The following is an 18,102-nucleotide window of genomic DNA, read 5'->3' as shown; positions in this document are numbered from 1 at the left end:
ACCATGTGTAAGGCCCTGGAATTAGCTCCAAACATCACAAAAATAAAAATTAAGCATCTAACATGTTTATATGCCTATAAACCCACCACTAATTGATACCACTATTGGTGTTTGCATATATTCAAACTTATTTGTATTTATACCTATTTTTTCCTTAATCAGATTTGTTACCTTTTTTTCACTTAACTTACCAGGAACATTCTTCCAGATATTTACCTGTGGATAAATATTATGTACTACATAGTTTAATAACTAGGAATACACCGCATCATACACGATTTTTTGGGTAATTTTTAAGATGGAAGACATATTGCTACATAATGCATACACTGAATAGATTATATGTTATAAAATTGAGACAAAAATATCTGAGCTCAAGAAGAATATTTTTTTTTTGCCACTATAACTCTTGTCTATCCTTTAGTTTCTAATATACCTTAACTCAGAAAGTTAGATCTTATTCTTGTAAGTGACTATTAGAAGGCAGGTTGCAACTTCATAGTACCTTTAAGTAATGTACAAATGAATAATCTTCATTTTAAGTTATCATCTGTAGACCATAAGTTATCTCATTAGGTCCTTCATGTGCTTCAGTCAGTTGCCCCCTCCACTTTACCTTCTCCTTTTTTTAAGAGATACAGTCTCTCTATAAGGCCCAGCTGATCCGGAACTCCTGGGCTAAAGCAGTACTCCAGCCATCCTCCTGAGTAGCTGGAAAGACAGCCGTGCCCCACCACACCCAGCTCTCATCACTAACTTCTTAAGATCCAAGACTATCAGATTAAAATGATTTTGCTATAAATTCTAAAGTGAAATTCCAACATATTTCTCTACTTTCAGACTCAAATGTATTTTAACATGTTCCACTTTTTAATTAAAGACTCCCAAGGACATAATCTTAGCCAAGCAATTATTCTCTGTTACATGACTTAGAGTCAAATCAGAATTACTAAATAAATTTATAACAGAAATGATTTAAACCAAGCGTTGACAAACTAAAGCCTATAGATCAAATTCAACCTGAAGCTTGTTTAATACAGCTCATGGGCTAAGAATAGTATCTACAAACTTAAATGGCTTAATGAATTTAAAAAAGACTATTTTATGAATGAAAATATCTTAAATTCAAATTCAGTGTCCATAAATGTTTTATGGAAACACAGCTACACTCATCCACTATGTATACCTTATGGCTGCTTTTACATTTCTACAATGGGACTGAGTAATTGTGACAGAGAACACATAGCCAACAAACTCTAAAATAATTGTTTTATTGTCCTTTAAAGAAAAAGCTTGCTAAACTCTAATCTTAAACAATGTGTGTTTTCTAGAATATCTAGCATGAATGAGGCATAGGAATTCTTCTGTTTTTTTTTAAATAATATAATAAAACAGTTGTTTTTGAGGCAGACTGATAAGAAGTCACTTACAAGGAGTCTCCTCAAATATTGGGTAAGAGGAAGACAGAGAATGGATAACTCAGTCCTCACTACTTCAAATGAAAAGTTAAGAAAAGATGTTAACACAATCTTAAGCTCCATGCAGTTCCAGAAATTCCAAGTTTGCAGCTTGGAACCACACAACATATGTCCCACCAGTTTCGTGTGTGGTGGCACAAGCTGGTAGTTCCAGCTACTGGGAGACTGAGTTTGGAGAAATGCTTGAGCCCAGTAGTTCAAGACCAGCATGGCAAGACACCTTCTCAACAACAAAAAGTTCCACCAAATCCCTAGGATGAACTGAAGCTCTTTCCCAAGTTTGACCCTCTCGATTCAAACATTTAAAATCCTATGAGAAAACACTCTGAGAAAATTCGGTGATGGATACTGAGGGAGAGATAAAAATGGCTCCAATATGGCTGAGGAGGCTCCAATATGGCTGTTTCCTCAGTGGAGAAGACAATTACAACAGTACAGGAAGTATGACAAAATAGAAATTTAGGAAAAGTGCTCTGAAAAGACAAATTATAAATGGCCAGATAATTGGGAAAAGCTTATCCAAAAAGACAGTAATTAACCAGACCTTAGAGAATACACATATTTAAATGAGGACAAAGTAGAGCTCAGACTAAAGGCAAGGTTTTCCAATCTTAGAAATTTTTAAGACAACAGGTATAAAAAAACCCAAAAATTTTAGGAAATAGTTTTGTTAGCTAAAATATATAAAGAGGGGAGAGAGCTCTAAGACTAAAAATTCCAACGGGTTTTTTCCAAGGCTTTGAAGAGTATTGGGAGCCATGTTAAAGAAAAACAATTTTCTTATTATTACTAAACATTCATCAAAAGTTTGGGAGGATATATTTGACATGATCTCAGTTGTCTTCGGAAGAGAATTCCAAAAGCTGTTTGAAGAATGAAATGCAGCTGGGAGTGGTGGTGCATGCCTGTAGTCTCAGCAACTCAGGAGGCTGAGGCAGGAAGATTGTAAATTTGAGGCCAGGCTCAGCCAATTTAGCAAGGTCCTAAGCAATTTAGTGAGATCCTGTCTCAAAAGAAAAAAATAAAAAAGGCTGAGGTTGTAGCTCAGTAGTAAAGCACCCCTGGGTTCAAATCCCCACTACAAAAAAAAAAAAAAATGCAGAGGGATAATTATGAGAGCAGGAAGGATAGTGAGAGGTCCTACATGAATGCAAGAGCAGATAATAAAGGTATAAGCAAAGGCAGAGATAGTGACAATGCAATAAAAAGAATTAAAGACAGAAGATATAATAAGTTCAGATTTAAAGATGTTGACTTATGTTATCCAAGAACACTCATTTCTATGAGACCAACCAACAACTAGAACCCACAATCTGCAGTCCAAGAGAGATCAGAACTGGGAATATCATAGAATTTGACCATTGAGAGATTATGTATGCAGCAAGATGATGCAGGTCAAGTGTAATGCTGCAAAATATATATGTGAATTTTTTACCATCTCCTAGCACACAACTATTAAAATCCTTGGAATCTCCGAATGATTTTCTCTTGGTACTCTGACAGCCCCTAGGTAAAGTGTTAGAGAGCTGGAGCTTTGAACCCCATCTCCCAACCTCTAAGGAGGAGAAAGGGGCTAAAAGTTAAGGTGATCACTAATGGTTAATAATTTAATCAGTTATGCTTACATTAGGAATCCTCCATAAAGCACCAGAAGCACAGGGAGCTAGTGGATAGCTAAACATATGGAGATTCCTGGAGGCTGACATGCCCTCCACACCCCTTCTTCCATACCTCCTCATATATGCTTCTCTATCCATACCTTTTGTGATGTCATTTATAATAAACCAGTAAATACAAGTGCTTCACGGAGTTCCATGAATAGCTCTAAGAAATTAATTCAACCTAAGGAGGTTGCACTGGGAAGCCCATGGAGTCAGAAGTGCATGTAAAACAACCCAGGTCAGGCTGGGATGTAGCTCTATGGAGTTTTGTCTAGCATGTGTGGCTCTGGGTTCTATCCTCAGCACTTCATAAACAACAACAAAAAACAGGTCTTGTGATTGGTATCTTAAGCAAGAGGATGGGTAGTCTTGGGGACTGTGTCAAGCTGTGGGGTCTGGCACTATCTCCAAGTATATGGCGTCACAACAGAATTGAATTAGAGGACACCCAGCTGATATCCACTACATAACTAATAGGTTACTTGTTTTGTGGGGGAAAATCCCCACATCTTTGGGGTCAGAGAAGTGATTAATGTTGTAAGTATACAGTGGGGGAAACTGAGTCTGAGGGTTTTTTTCCTACTCAGCAGTGGAAGGAGAAGAATAGAAGCTAATAATGTATAGACTTGATATTATTTACAGAATGTATACAGATATTATTTACTATATTTACAGATATGTGTAGACTTTATGTTATTTACAAAATATCTCAGACAGGGAAGTTTTAAATACTAGGAAGTTCAGTTAAAATTCAGAGATTAGCAAGTCATCATTAACAAAAATACGGAAAATTATACTGTTCATCAATTACTGATGATGTTCAACACTAAAACAATTGCTATCATTAATTTACAAACCAAATTTTAAAAAGGTATGATTTAGGTTACTAATGTGTATTCATAACATCAGACACCTTCAGCATTTAAATGTATATTATATACTCAAAAAAATAGCAGGTCATAAAAATATACCAAAAAATTTAAAAATAACAACCCAAAATAGAAATAACCACTTTAAAATATATTTTGAAGATGATTCATTTCTGCCAATTTAGGCAAACAGGTGTACAGATGATTTTACTCATTAAATAGGATTGCTCGGTAAATCAACTGCACCTGCATAATTAAATCTTTTTTATAAACATTTTTGATGAGCACTAAACTAGAAAGAGATCAGATTTCTAATAAGATAAACACATCTTAAATTAGAGATAAAGCTTTTATGCCATTGGTGCCTACAATTTGGTACAGAAATAACCAGACTACCTGTTGTCTATCTATTACCACATTCACCACAGTAATAATGTCCTTCCCTCCTCCTTGCAGGCTTTATGTGACCAGTAAAAAGAAATGTGTTGGTATATGAACACATCAATTTGAGCAATAAAGTGTCTGAAATGAGTTGTTTTTAAAGTGACTAGAGTATTTATCTAAATGAGTACTGTACCTCAGAGATGAACTCTAATGAGATTATAAATTTATTCAACAAGGCCTTTGGATCCTTTTTGACTCATCCTCAGAATTTCCTTCATAGCCAGTTATAGCGCACTTACCCAAGCATTAATTACCCTTTGTTTTAGCTTTATACTTATTTGATTTTTAACCCCATTTCATTATTCCTCTTATGCACAAAACTTGATTGTTCCTGCCTGCACTGAGAACACCCAAAAGAACAGGCTACAGTTCTGATAGTAATTACAAATGGAAGGAGAAAAACTATTTTGAACAATTGCAGCATTATTTTCCATAAGAATATATAAAGCTTCCCACAAAACAACTTTAAATGGTAAAGATTCAAAATTTCTTAAAAAAAATTTAAGCACATGACATACTTTGTGTAACACAGATTTAAGATATAGCCTATTGTTCATGCAAGAGGGTAGCATGTTCCTTCTAAAGCCAAACAGTAAACTGTTGGAGTCATATACATATACTGAAATGTCACTACCTAAGAAATGTCACACTTGACTTCTTGTGATAATTGAGGCAGGTACAACAGGACCAATATGATTAAAGTACACTTTTAAAGACAACATTAGTTCTTCTATTAGAGCCATGTCTGAGTTCCTTTTCTTTTCTTTTCTTTCTTTCTTTCTTTCTTTCTTTCTTTCTTTCTTTCTTTCTTTCTTTCTTTCTTTCTTTCTTTCATTTGAGTCCCCAAAGAAGTGGTGTTAATTTTATATCCTGACAGGAAGAAAACTCTCAAAAGACTCTTTGCCTTTGCTAATGTGGCAATCAGGAGCTTTCTCCACTGGTGGTCATCCAGATCCCCCACTGCCAACTCTGCTTGAATAGGACTTGTCCTGGCAGAAGGCTCTTCTTCCTTCTCCATGGGAAATCAGGATGCTTATGCATCACGTTGCTCTTCCACACCAAAGCACAAGGCTGCCACCTACAGAATCATTTAATCCATTCAGCACCACCCAGGGGGAGCAAGAATCAGCTGGAACAAATGCTGCTTTCTGCATATTTGACAAAGGAGCCCACTGGTGATCAGTCCATTTTGCCTGCATACACAGATTTAATTCTGTGTGTGTGAAATACATTGACGACTACTAAAACAGGAACACTGAGAGCAGGAACACACACTTTAGTTCTGGACACTTGAGTAACACTATAGTTTGGAAAGCATTACCAACATGACATTTTAGGCACAGTTTTTAACCATCTTCCTGCTTTATCACAAAGAGACAGACATCAAGCAGCAAATCTACTGGAAATAAAATGATCTTTCCAACTATTCTTAAGACAGCCTGTTCTTGAAGGCATAATTGCCCAAATGTTAAAATCATGATACATTTAACTTGGAATTGTCCAAATTAGTTTCTCCTTTCCCACTCCACCCATAAGTATGATCATTTGACTCTGGAAAAAAGAGCTAATCTACTGCTGATTAAAGCTCACTCCAGTGATTCTCCTTTCATTACCACTTATGTAAGTGAGTGGAACTAACCATCCATCGGTCATGAGAAAATGCAAAGGATAAATAGCCTTCTCCGGGACCACTCATTTCAACCATCACCGAATGGTCATGTTTTGTGAAGGACAAGAAGACACAGGCCTGCTCCTTCTCTGGGTCACAGCTCAAAGGACTTCTAATACAGAACTTCTTGTTCCCACAGTCTGAGGCACTGAACTAGAAAAATGACAGGGGGGGAAAATCTTAATTATTAAATAAGCAGTTCATTACCAATCACAGAGCAGATGCTACCTTAAAGTATGGGTTTTAATGAGAACAATTTTTCATAATAAGAATTCAAACAAGGGAATAGAAGACACATCACAAATTGAAATGACTGAAACAGTAACTGGACTTTGAACTTTTAAACTTAATTTTAATTAAGATTGGAAAAACTTTGGGGCTGGGGATGTGGCTCAAGCGGTAGTGCGCTCGCCTGGCATGCTTGCGGCCTGGGTTCGATCCTCAGTACCACATACAAATAAAGATGTTGTGTCTGCCGAAAACTAAAAAATAAATATAAAAAATTCTCTCTATCTTTCTATCTCTCTCGCTCTCTCTTTAAACAAAAAACAAAAAACAAAAGATTGGAAAAACTTTATACTAGTTGGCCTGTAATGATACAAGAACATTAAAGTTTCTTCAATACACAAAATATTTCACATAAGTATGTTCTAGAGCAAAATTTCTGGTAAATTTTGAAACTTCTTAAGGAATATGTCCATGTTAGCAATCTTCTCTAACAAATATCCTCAGAAACAGCATTTTTAAAAGCAGACAAATCTTGGCAAGTTTTTATAGTGAGATCTTGAATACTGCTTTCAAAATTCAGATTCAAATAAGATACTAAATTTGTAAAACTGTAAAGTAATACAAGAAAATAAGTTACCCTGATATGTAGCACCATTCAAATATTAATAATTTAGTGGGGAAAGGAAAAAACAAAGATTACAATGTTTTAACCCAGAGCTGCTTGGTTTGATATATAAAAGGAAGGGTCTAAAAAAAAGTCAATTCTATAGTTTGGCAGACCAAATAAGGTGACCTTGATAGAATGGCTGTGAGTATATTTCAGAAGCAAGCTAAATATTAACTTTAGATAAGTAGGCTAAAACTGATCACAACAAAATGAAGAGACCAAGCCACTAGGAACTAAGAAACATGACTTTGATCTCTATTCCCTCCTTCACTCCATCACAGTAGCCAAAGGATTGATGCCCTTTACCTTCAACTGCACAAGAGGAAAACTAAAAAAACTAAATGAAACAGAACCAGAGGCTTCTTCTAGCACTAAAAATGCTAGAATTCTAACAATTCTTAACGAACCTCCCTATAATTAGAGACTACATGCTTAGCACAAAGAAACAGTAAAAGCTCCTACAAGAGCTAATGCCTTTTATGAGTCCATGGAAAAACAAGAATATTGTCAGCAAATTCCTACTAGAAGCTCAAGTACAAACTCTTCATTCCCTTATAGCAGCTTTCAAGTAAGCATTAAGAGCACAGTGAGAGCTCTACAAATAACAGACATAACTGTTTAAAATCAAAAAAGTGCCACTTCCATGATAACATCATCAAACATAATGTCATACACATATTTTAAAATGCAGAAGAGAAGGAAAACAAAATAAGACTAATCTTACATAGGAGTATTTACTTAGTCGTGACTACGTGAACAAAGAAATAAAGACAAAAGAAGGACAGAAAGAGAAAATGGACTAATGTTTACTGACTATCTATTAAGTGCCAGGCACAGTTGGGAAACAAATATTCACTATTTTGTTCAATTCTTGCAGTGTATTAAGAGAGAGATATTATTGTTTCTGATACTATATGCGAAGAAACCGAGACTAAAAATTGAGTAATCTCTTGAAATATCCACAAAAACTAGGAAAGTCAGGGTTCAGGCCCCAAGCTTATTTTCTCAACTGTAACAACCCACCTCAAATCACTCTCATTATATCCACTTCTGAAGTAAGCAGTCTAACTTATCAGAATTTCCTTCAGTAGAACACTTCTTCCTAATATTTCACATACCCTTTCTAAGATGTTTTCTCAATCATAATTCTTTTGAATCAGAGGGTCTAGATGAAATTCTAACTGATGAGTTGCAAGAAACTTTCTGGGGTTTGGCATATAGAAGTCCTCAGTACTCATTATGAAATAGGATATGAATTATACCACCACTTCAAGAATCTCCCTCAAATCTTGCCTAAATTTAGTTTAAGATTCCTCTCTGTGTTTGACTCTGGACCACAAGGAAGGAAAGAAAGAAGGAAGGTAAGAAGGTAGGAAGGAAGGAAGGAACTTCCTCAAATTTATTTATTTATTTATTTATTGTGTGTGTTTGTTTTTTTAAATATTTATTTTTTATTTTTTTAATGAAAATATATTCACTTGTTAGTATAGAGTACTTGTGAATATTATAACCACACTTTCATCACGCAGGGTGTCTTGCATTTCCTTTATTCCAACCTATAAATCATAAATCATAATGTTGCCACGAAATTTCCTTCAGATTTCTACAGACTCCAAAAACTTGCTGCCACAACCCAGACCAGCTATTTCTCTGGGCACTTTGCCAAGAATAGAACCACAATTTCCAAGAAAAAATTTTTTTTCTATTGTATTTTTAATTGCATTTGGTGAAGATACAAAAATGTTACTTACTGGTTTGGTTAAACGGGAAACTGGAGTTGGTGTTGACAAAGGTGATACTGTGGCTTTAAGTGTTGTAAAAGGAAGCGCATCTGGTTGTGAAATTATCTGACTAGGAATCTTCACCCAGTAGATTTTATACTTCTCAACAACTGTGACTCTGAAATGCAGTACCAGTGAGATTAGATAAAACACTGATTATGGTCCATCATAATCAAATCAAAGCTTTAAAGGAAGAAAAGGTGGGGGTGGTGAACTGGAACATACAACTCATCGGAGGCAAATCTCTGACTCTATTCCACTCCATCAGTAGATGAACTTGAATTACTGTTTCCTCCACTCTTCTCTGTTCTTGCTTATCTGTTCTGTGGACGTGCTAACAGCACTCATGAGTGTCACACTCAAGGACTAACCTGCACAGATTTCTGCTCCTTGATAAATAAAGAACAAAGTACTACTCATTTCACAGTGTATCGCCCACATGCTTCCAAAGGGCATGAAGAGTGGCAGACAGCTACTACAGAGGCTGCAAAAGCAACCACCAACTCTCACCAGGGTCACACTCCTGTTCTCATATTCACCTAACACACAGGTGCAAAGCTTTGTTACTGTGTGCTGGGGGGTCTGTGGACAAAGTTGAGCAGAAAACAGAGACATGTCAGGTGAGCAATCTTTCCCTTGAAATATGTATATGCGACACCATTCTTCTTGTTTGTTTGTTTTTTTTAAATATTTTTTTTATTTTAATTTGTTATATATAACAGTGGAATGCATTACAATTCATGTTACACATACAAAGCACAATTCTTTATATCTCTGTTTATATACAAAGTATATTCACACCACTCATGTCTTCATACATGCACTTTATATAATGATGTCCATCATTCCACCATCATTTCTAACCCCATGCTCCCTCCTTTCCTTTCCCACCCCTCTGCCCTATCTAGAGTTTGTCTAATCCTCCCATGCTCCCGCTCTTAACCCCACTATAAGTCAGCTTCCTTATACCAGAGAAAATATTCGGCTTTTGTTTTTTTGGGCTGGGCTAACTTTACTTAGCATTATCTTCTCCAACTTCATCCATTTACCTTCAAATGCCATAATTTTATTCTCTTTTATTGCTGAGTAATATTTGTATATATACACCCATTTTTTTAATCCATTCATCTACTGAAGGGCATCTAGGTTGGTTCCACAATTTAGCTATTGTGAATTGTGCTGTTATAAACACTGATGTGACTGCGTCCCTGTAGGATTCTGTTTTTAAGTCCTTTGGGTATAGACCAAGGAGAGGGATAGCTGGATCAAATGGTGGTTCCATTCCCAGTTTTCCAAGGAATCTCCATACTGCTTTCCATATTGGCTGCACCAATTGGCAGTCCCACCAGCAGTGTGTGAGTGTGCCTTTCCCCCCACATCCTCACCTACACTTATTGATTGTATTCTTAATAGCTGCCATTCTGTTTGTAGTGAGATGAAATTTAGAGTAGTTTTGATTTGCATTTCTCTAACTGCTAGAGATATTGAATATTTTTTCATGTATTTGTTGACTGATTATATATTCTCTTCTTAGAAGTGTCTGTTCAGTTCCTTGGCCCATTTGTTGATTGGGTTATTTGGTTTTTTGGTGTTTAGATTTTTGAGTTCTTTATATACCCTGGAGATTAGTGCTCTATCTGATGTGTGAGTGGTAAAAATTTGTTCCCAAGCTGTAGGCCCTCTATTCACCTCACTGATTTTTTTCTTTTGCTGAGAAGAAGCTTTTTAGTTTGAATCCATCCCATTTATTGATTCTTGATTTTAATTCTTGCACTATAGGAGTCTTATTAAGGAAGTTGGGTCTAATACGACATAATGGAAATTAGGGTCTACTTTTTCTTCTATTAGATCCATGATTTCTAGTTTAATTCCTAGGTCCTTGTTCCTCTTTGAGTTTAGTTTTGTGCATTTTGTTGCATTTAATTTAGTTTTGTGCATTTTGTTGGTTTAATTTCATTTTGTTGCATATGGATTTACAGTTTTCCCAGAACCATTTGTTGAAGAGGCTGTCTTTTCTCCAATGCATGTTTTTGGCGCCTTTGTGTGACACTATTCTTTACATAACTCTATGACATTCCATTTCCACTTGTACACAGAAGTAAGAAAATAGATATTTTTATAATTCTGAGAAGCAATGCAGGGGTTTACTTTTCTAACTATCTGAACTACAAATTGTATTGCTACAAAAAGGTACTTTGCTTTTTGGTACCAGGGATTGAACTCTGGGGTGCTCAACCACTGAACTATATCCCCAGTCCTTTTCATTTTTTATTCTGAGACAAAGTCTCACTAAGTTGCTCAGGGCATTACTAAATTGCTGAGGCTGGCTTTGAACTTGTGATCCTCCTGCCTCAGCTTCCCAAACCACTGGGATTACAGGCATGTGCCACTGTACCCAGCAGAAGCATACATATTTTAGAAAGTGTTACTCCATATATCATGTACACTCGAGTATTAACTAATGGCTCATATGAGTACTAAAGTAGTGCAATACGCCAATCACTCAACAAATATCTACCATGTCTTAGACTAGATGCTGGGTATATACAGGTGAAATGAAACAACAAAGAAGAAAACAAACCATTGCATCAGTAAGATGGTATCATTACTATACCAAAACTCTCCTATACAGGTGAAGGTCCAATAGCATAAAAAAATAACACAAAATATAATTACTCAATTATATTGGCTAAAAGAGATGGAAACTCTTCTACTCACAAAAACTGTATGTGATTCGGGGCACTGCTTGGAGCATTCCAGTAGACTTTAATTTCTGTTTTTTTGGATGAACTTGTGTGACTCACAGCTGATCCCTGAAATAAAGTGGAAAGAACTATCATTCAATGAATACCTCAGCATAGCTGGAAATGCTATCATATTTCAAAGTAATCTATCACTGTATGACCAAGGCATTATGGTGAAGATGATTTTAATTAGAATAAGCACTAAGGTACACACAATAAATGAATGTGGATTGGTTATATTAGAAATTAGCTCCGTAAATAAAATAATCATCCGAAATTTAAGAAAACTGAAAGGTGTCACAAATATCGGGTGTGTTAATGCTTTATAAAGCTTGCTCATTATTTCATTTACATTATAAATTCATTCCTTCCATAAATAAAATGCAGATTACTCAAAAGAAAACTCCCTGCCTCCAAATACATAGCATGATAATTTAGTAATTTCTTTCTCTTGAACAATCTTGTTTCCTACTTTTTTTTTTCCACCTAGCAAACCCCTACTCCTGCTTTTAAAGCCTAGCTTAGAGATCAGCTCTTCCAAGAAGCTCCATATAAATTCCCTCCAGTCTGTAGGTGGCCCCTCTGGCATGCCTGCCATCACCCTGGATAAACTCTACCACACTGTCTTACTTAGTCATCTGTCCTATGTCCACATGCTCTCCTTTTGTGTCTTATCTCCTGTGTCCATTGGTTCTACTGATGTGTAAGGGTGTGGGTTCTTCAAGGAAAAATTGGAAGTCTCTTATTCATCACTTTATCCCTTGCAAGTTCCTGGTGCAACAAATGTTTATTAAATGAATGAAAAAACTCTAAATTCTACCCTAAAATTCTATCTTCAATACTGAAAGCTTTCAAACATCAATATAAAATATGATATAAAATATCACAAATTGCAAGCTCTTCAAGCTGTTGCTGTATCTTTTCGAGGATGCTGATGTGTAAGTATAGATCACAAGTTAAACGGGGGGAAGTCTGATCATTGTGAATCTACCTAAATGTCTGCAATACATGGCTAAGGTCATCATGCAACCACCACCCCATCATGAAAAGACCTCAAGGAGAGGGATGGAAATCAACATGAACCTGGATATCTTCACAAGTCAGAAGCTGTGACACTTGACTGTCAATCAACGTGAAAGAGCCAACAGGAACACCACTCAAATCCTCAGCATTGCAAGCTTCTAGGAGGAAGCCTTTAAATGGTGGTCCTGACAAAGTAACTAAGAAACAGATTAAAAGATTTAGTAAGACCCCAAAAAGGAATGTTTAGAGAAAGTGCAACCAGTTAGAATCAGGTACACATGTACAAAACAACTCCTGAAGAGAAAACAGTAGAAACGGCCCTGCAGATAAAGAGTGTCTAAACTATGCAATGCAGGGCACTCACTTTGTGAGATACCAACAGCCATTATTCCTCAAGTGGGAAAAGCAGGTGACAGTCACAAGGCAGTCGATAGGGCTAAGTGAGTATGGAAAAAGCTAGATAAAAGTAAAAATGTCTTTCTTTATTACAAACCCCTTGGAGTCTTTAATATTCTAGTATGACAGGAGATTCTTGGGAGATATATTATATCTAATACAAAGATATTAAATAAATAAAAATCAATCAATAATTTTTTTTCTCCATATACCCTTGTTGTTAAAGAGCACATATTAATAAGTTTGCATGTTTATAGTTGCAGAAAATAGTTTGCAAAATGCTGTAATCGATATATCTTCAACAGTTAGCCCACATTTTGCCAGAGGGACTGAGGAATCATAAGATTTCTGTCTTCAAGACAGAAAAATGTTCATTATATTTTAAACAAGATAAAAACAAACTCTAGGGCTGGGATTCCGGCTCAGCGGTAGAGCTCTTGCTTAGCACATGTGAGGCCCTGGGTTGGATTCTCAGCACCACATATAAATAAATAAAATAAAGGTCCACTGACAACTAAATCTATTTTTAAAAACTCTGTTTTCTTCTTCTATTGAGTTAATAGTATTATTAATAAATAAATTAATAAATAAGTTAATAGTATTATTAATAAATACATACATTAAGTAATGATTTAAAACTTCTTCAGAATAGGGAATAGATAGATATACCACCTAAGTCATAGGGTCATCTGGAATAAACAAAAATGGGAAGACAAGAGTATCTTCTAACCAAGTGACTGAAGAGATTTAAAAGAATAATTCAAACCCAATAATAATCAAGATGCATAGGACAGTAAAAAAAGAGTGAAACCCAAGTGTAAATAATCATTCCCAGCACAGTACCTTCGACCTGATCTCCTGGTCTGAACGTCACCTGACTGACTGTGATGTGGTGAACAGGGTCAACCTGTGGCCTGTGACCATGTTCAGGAATCATTCCATGGCACGACTGTGTCACTTTTCCACTGGGATAATTAGCCACAGAATTAATGCACAATAGAAATACGAAGGCACCAGGAGTAAATCCAGGAGCTGCCATCTTGAAAAGAAGATTACAAGCAAATCATTTTCAGATATAATTAAAATATAAAAGCTTTTACAACACAGGACAGTAATTCTAGATAACCACTTACCTTCCATGTTCACTATCCCTATTCTCAAAATATGTATTACAAGGAATGTGTTTCGTGAAATGTGACCTAGATTTGAATCTCAGTGCTACTATATAACAGCTGAGACTTTGGGCCAATCACTTAAGCCTCGACTTCCTTACCTGAAAAATGAGGAAACTAAGACCCTCTTTTCAAAGTTGTTCAAATAAAATGAAGATACAGCCCAAAGTCTCACAAGATAACAAATGATAGCTTTCATTAGTATGATGAGGATAATAAACTGGTCCAATAAAAACAAAGGTTTTATTTCACTTCATCTTAGAAAGCTAAAAGATATCTCTCTTCTGGACCTAAACATCATCACTTGAAAAAAATCTCTGGTATGACTTCTCTCAACTTCCCATTAAACTAATCATGATGAAAAGATGGATTATTCATTTTCAATACTGAAAACCAAACAAAGCAGACAACCAAGTTCCAGAGACAATATTTCTAGGACCTATGGTTCCAGATATTGCTAAATTAAGAAACACAATGGTCAGCCCACACCATCTTCCTCTGACCAGCTATGTCCTAGAAAACCAGCTGCTTTATGCCAGTTCCACCCTTTTCCAGCCCAGATCAGCCACTGCAGCTCAGGAAGACCCTCTGAACCTGAAAACCACAGCATTCAGCAAGCCTGGAGGAGCTGGGCAAGGACAAGTTCACAGAGTTAAGACTATGGACAAGCCGCAAACTGAAGGGCTCAAGAAGCAGTTCATTCTCCACAGAAGTGGAATTTTCTAGATTATATATCTAATCATAGACAAAGCACCTTTAGAGTCCCTGGAACAAATTACCATTTTATAATTATGTAAATAAAGAAAAACAAGTTAATTAGAGCCTCATCTGGTGGGGTTTTATTAGTGCTTTACTGACTTGGAGAAAGGAAAGCCCAACTCCAGCCCACTAGAGCCATCCCACGGGTTAGGGGTAGGACGACTAAGAAGGAGGTGTTAATAGTCACAGCCAAGGTGCACAGGGGCACTGAAAGACTCTCTGAACCTACTCACAGCTCCCCACTACTCTCCACCTATACATTATAAAAGCCCTATTTACAGCAGTTTCTTTTATTCAGTGCATCACAACCAGCTATTAAAAACATTACAAGGCAAATTAAACAGCAAAACATAATTTGAAAAGACAGAAGAAATATCAGAACCAGACTTGGATATTGCAAGAATGTTGGGATTATCGCTGGGAATATAAACAATTATGGTTGAGATGCTAAGGGTTCTAGTGGATAAAATAAACAGCATGCAAAAACAGATAAGCAAGGTGAGCTGAGAGGGACATCCTAACAACCCAAGGGAAATGCTTGCAACCCACAACATGGTAACAAAAATTTTTAAAAATGTCTTTGATGGGTTTATTGGTAAACTGGACACATTTGAATAAAGAATCTCTGGACTTGAAGATAGCGCAATAGAAACCATTAAACTGAAAAACAAAGGGGAAAAAACAAATACAATATCCAAGTACCATGGGACTACTGCTAAAGGACTAACACATATGACAAGAATTTCCAAAGAAAAAAAAAGAAACCTAAGAAATACTTGAAACAATAATGAATGATAATCTACCCCCATATTAATATCAGACACCAAACAACAGATCCAGAAACCTTAGAAAACACCAAGAGGGTTAAAGTTTTTTTAAAGTGTGTTTGTGGCATATGTGACAGCTAGTTTATATGTCAACTTGATTGGGCTAGAGATGCCATGGTAACTGATAAAATATTATTCTGGGGTATGTGAGGGTATTTCTGGAAGAGGTCAATATTTCAGACTGAATAATGAAGATCTCCTCACCAATGTTGGTGGGCATTGTCAAATCATATGGTACACAAAAGGAAGAGGAAGGGTGAATTCCCTCTCTTTTCTTGAGTTGGGATATTCATCTTTTTCTGCCATGGGGTATCAGTACTCCTGGTTCTCAGCTCTTCAGACTCCAGGAAATATAACTGTAATCCTCCCTACCCTGCAACTGTCCAGTTTCAGGCTTGGAAACCAAGGAAAGTTATCAGGGATAAACAGAAATATACATAATAATAAAGTAGTTGATTATTCATAAAGATACAACAATCCTGAATATATATGCACCTAAGAACAAGAGCATCAAAATATACAAGGCAAACCCAGTAGAACCACAAGCAGAAATAGATAAAAACAACTATTTTAGTAGGAAATTTCAACAATCACCCCTCCCCCATCAGAAACTGACAGATCCAACAGGCAGAAAATCAGTAAGGACCTAGCTTAACTTAACAAAATCATCAGTCAATAGGAGCTTACAGATGTCTATAGATATTTCACCCAATGATGGAAGAATATACATTTCTCCCAAGCTGACATGAAATATTAACCAAGATAGACCACTTTCTGTGCCATAAAACACAACTTAACAAGTTTAAAAGAACAGAAATGACAAAATGTCGGCTCTCAGATCATAAATGGAATTAAACTAGAAACCAGTAACAAAAAGACTGCTGGAAAAAATCCCCAAATGCTGGAAATTAAACAACATGCTTCTAAATAACATAGGGTCAAAGAACTCTCAGGAGAAATTAAAAATACTTTGAATTAAGTGATGAAAATAGAACTTATTAAAATTTGTGCAGTCCAGCAAAAGTAGTGCTAGAGGGGAAACTTTTGAACTGACTGCATTTATTGTTTTGTAAATAAACCCTATGTTGGATCAAAACTAAAATACAGGAAGTCCTGCTAAACCCCAGAAACTGTGCTAGGGAAATACACACATAAACCAGTTTTGCACCCTGTATCAGGATCTACCAAGTAGACAGCATAAGGTCTGACAGTACTGTGTACCTCTTTTATCTAACATCAAAGCTAAAGAGAATTCTACTTGTCAAAAGATAAGCAAAGGAACAAATGAACCAATCAAGAGGTTCAGAAAAAAAAAATCTTTACAAGAAGAAAAGCACAATATTTCTCCGTAGATTTAGAAGAAAAGAATAACTTTTTAAATGGTTGATGACTAGCCAGGCATGATGGCACAATGACTGTAATCCCAGCAGCACCAGAGGCTGAGGCAGTAACATTACAAGTTGGAGGCCAGCCTCAGCAACTAAGTAAGACCCCACACAACTTAAATAAACACTGTCTCAAAATTTAAAAATAAATAAATAAATAAAAGGGCTTGGGGTATGGCTCACTGGGTAAGCTCCCCTGGGTTCAATCTCTGGTACCAAAAAAAATAAATAAATAAAATGGTTGATTACTATAGGAAACAGAATATTTAAGAAAATTACTGCTAAAAAGCAGAGTATTAGGAGAGTTTTGGGTGAAAACTTTGGTTTCCAAGTCCTTTTGACAGGGAATGATCTGTTGTTAGAGGTGGACCTGATTTTAGGACCTAGCAATATGCACAGAAGATCATAGTCACAGTCCAAACCACACAGTAGTGGCCAAGTTATTATAGAGATTAAATATCATCGTGTGCCATTTAAGCTAAAAAAATGGTACAATGGGAAAAGTTAACTCAGTTTAGCAAATATTTATTTGGCACTGACCTTCTATGAAAGTGGAAACCAGACTTGTTGTCTAGTCTCTTCTATGCACTAAGCAGATAAATAACATGAAGCAAGTCACTTCATCTAAGTTTCCATTTCATTCACCATTTGCAAAATACAGCCAACCAACTAAAAGAATTCAAAGCCACCCTCAACAAATGTTACGATTTGAAAGCAAATCATAAAAACATATTGAGAATAATTTAAATAAGAAGTACAAAAAGGATAAGGGAAGTAGGTAAAACAAAGCCAACCGCATTCCTTAAGAAATACCAACACTGCCAGCAAGGTGGCACAGGCCTGTAATCCCAACAACTGGGGAAGCTGAGACAGGAGGATCAGGAGTTCAAAGCCAGCCTCAGCAAAAGCGAGTTGCTAAGCAACTCAGTGAAACCCTGTCTCTAAATAAAATACAAAATACAGATAGGGTTGTGGTTCAGTAGTTGAGTACCACTGAGT

General features: G+C 36.1%; 1 protein-coding gene across 1 annotated transcript in view; it reads right to left on the bottom strand.

Moving 5' to 3' along the window:
- The window catches only part of FRRS1 (ferric chelate reductase 1), a gene marked incomplete at its 5' end in the record, with an annotated part of 29,582 nt that extends 15,583 nt beyond the window's left edge, over positions 1–13,999 (bottom strand). Inside the window, 5 exons of the mRNA XM_081308862.1 lie at positions 6,092–6,274; positions 8,768–8,915; positions 11,516–11,610; positions 12,625–12,761; positions 13,804–13,999. Coding sequence (XP_081164988.1) covers positions 6,092–6,274; positions 8,768–8,915; positions 11,516–11,610; positions 12,625–12,761; positions 13,804–13,999 — 759 coding nt within the window. The remainder of the gene's footprint in view (positions 1–6,091; positions 6,275–8,767; positions 8,916–11,515; positions 11,611–12,624; positions 12,762–13,803) is intronic.
- Positions 14,000–18,102: the final 4,103 nt, after the last annotated feature.

This window comes from Spermophilus citellus (assembly GCF_964194105.1).
Source record: "Spermophilus citellus genome assembly, chromosome: 9".
NCBI classification, from domain to species: domain Eukaryota; kingdom Metazoa; phylum Chordata; class Mammalia; order Rodentia; family Sciuridae; genus Spermophilus; species Spermophilus citellus.
Note: the sequence above shows the minus strand (reverse complement) of the source record. Positions and strands in the feature narration are given on the sequence as shown.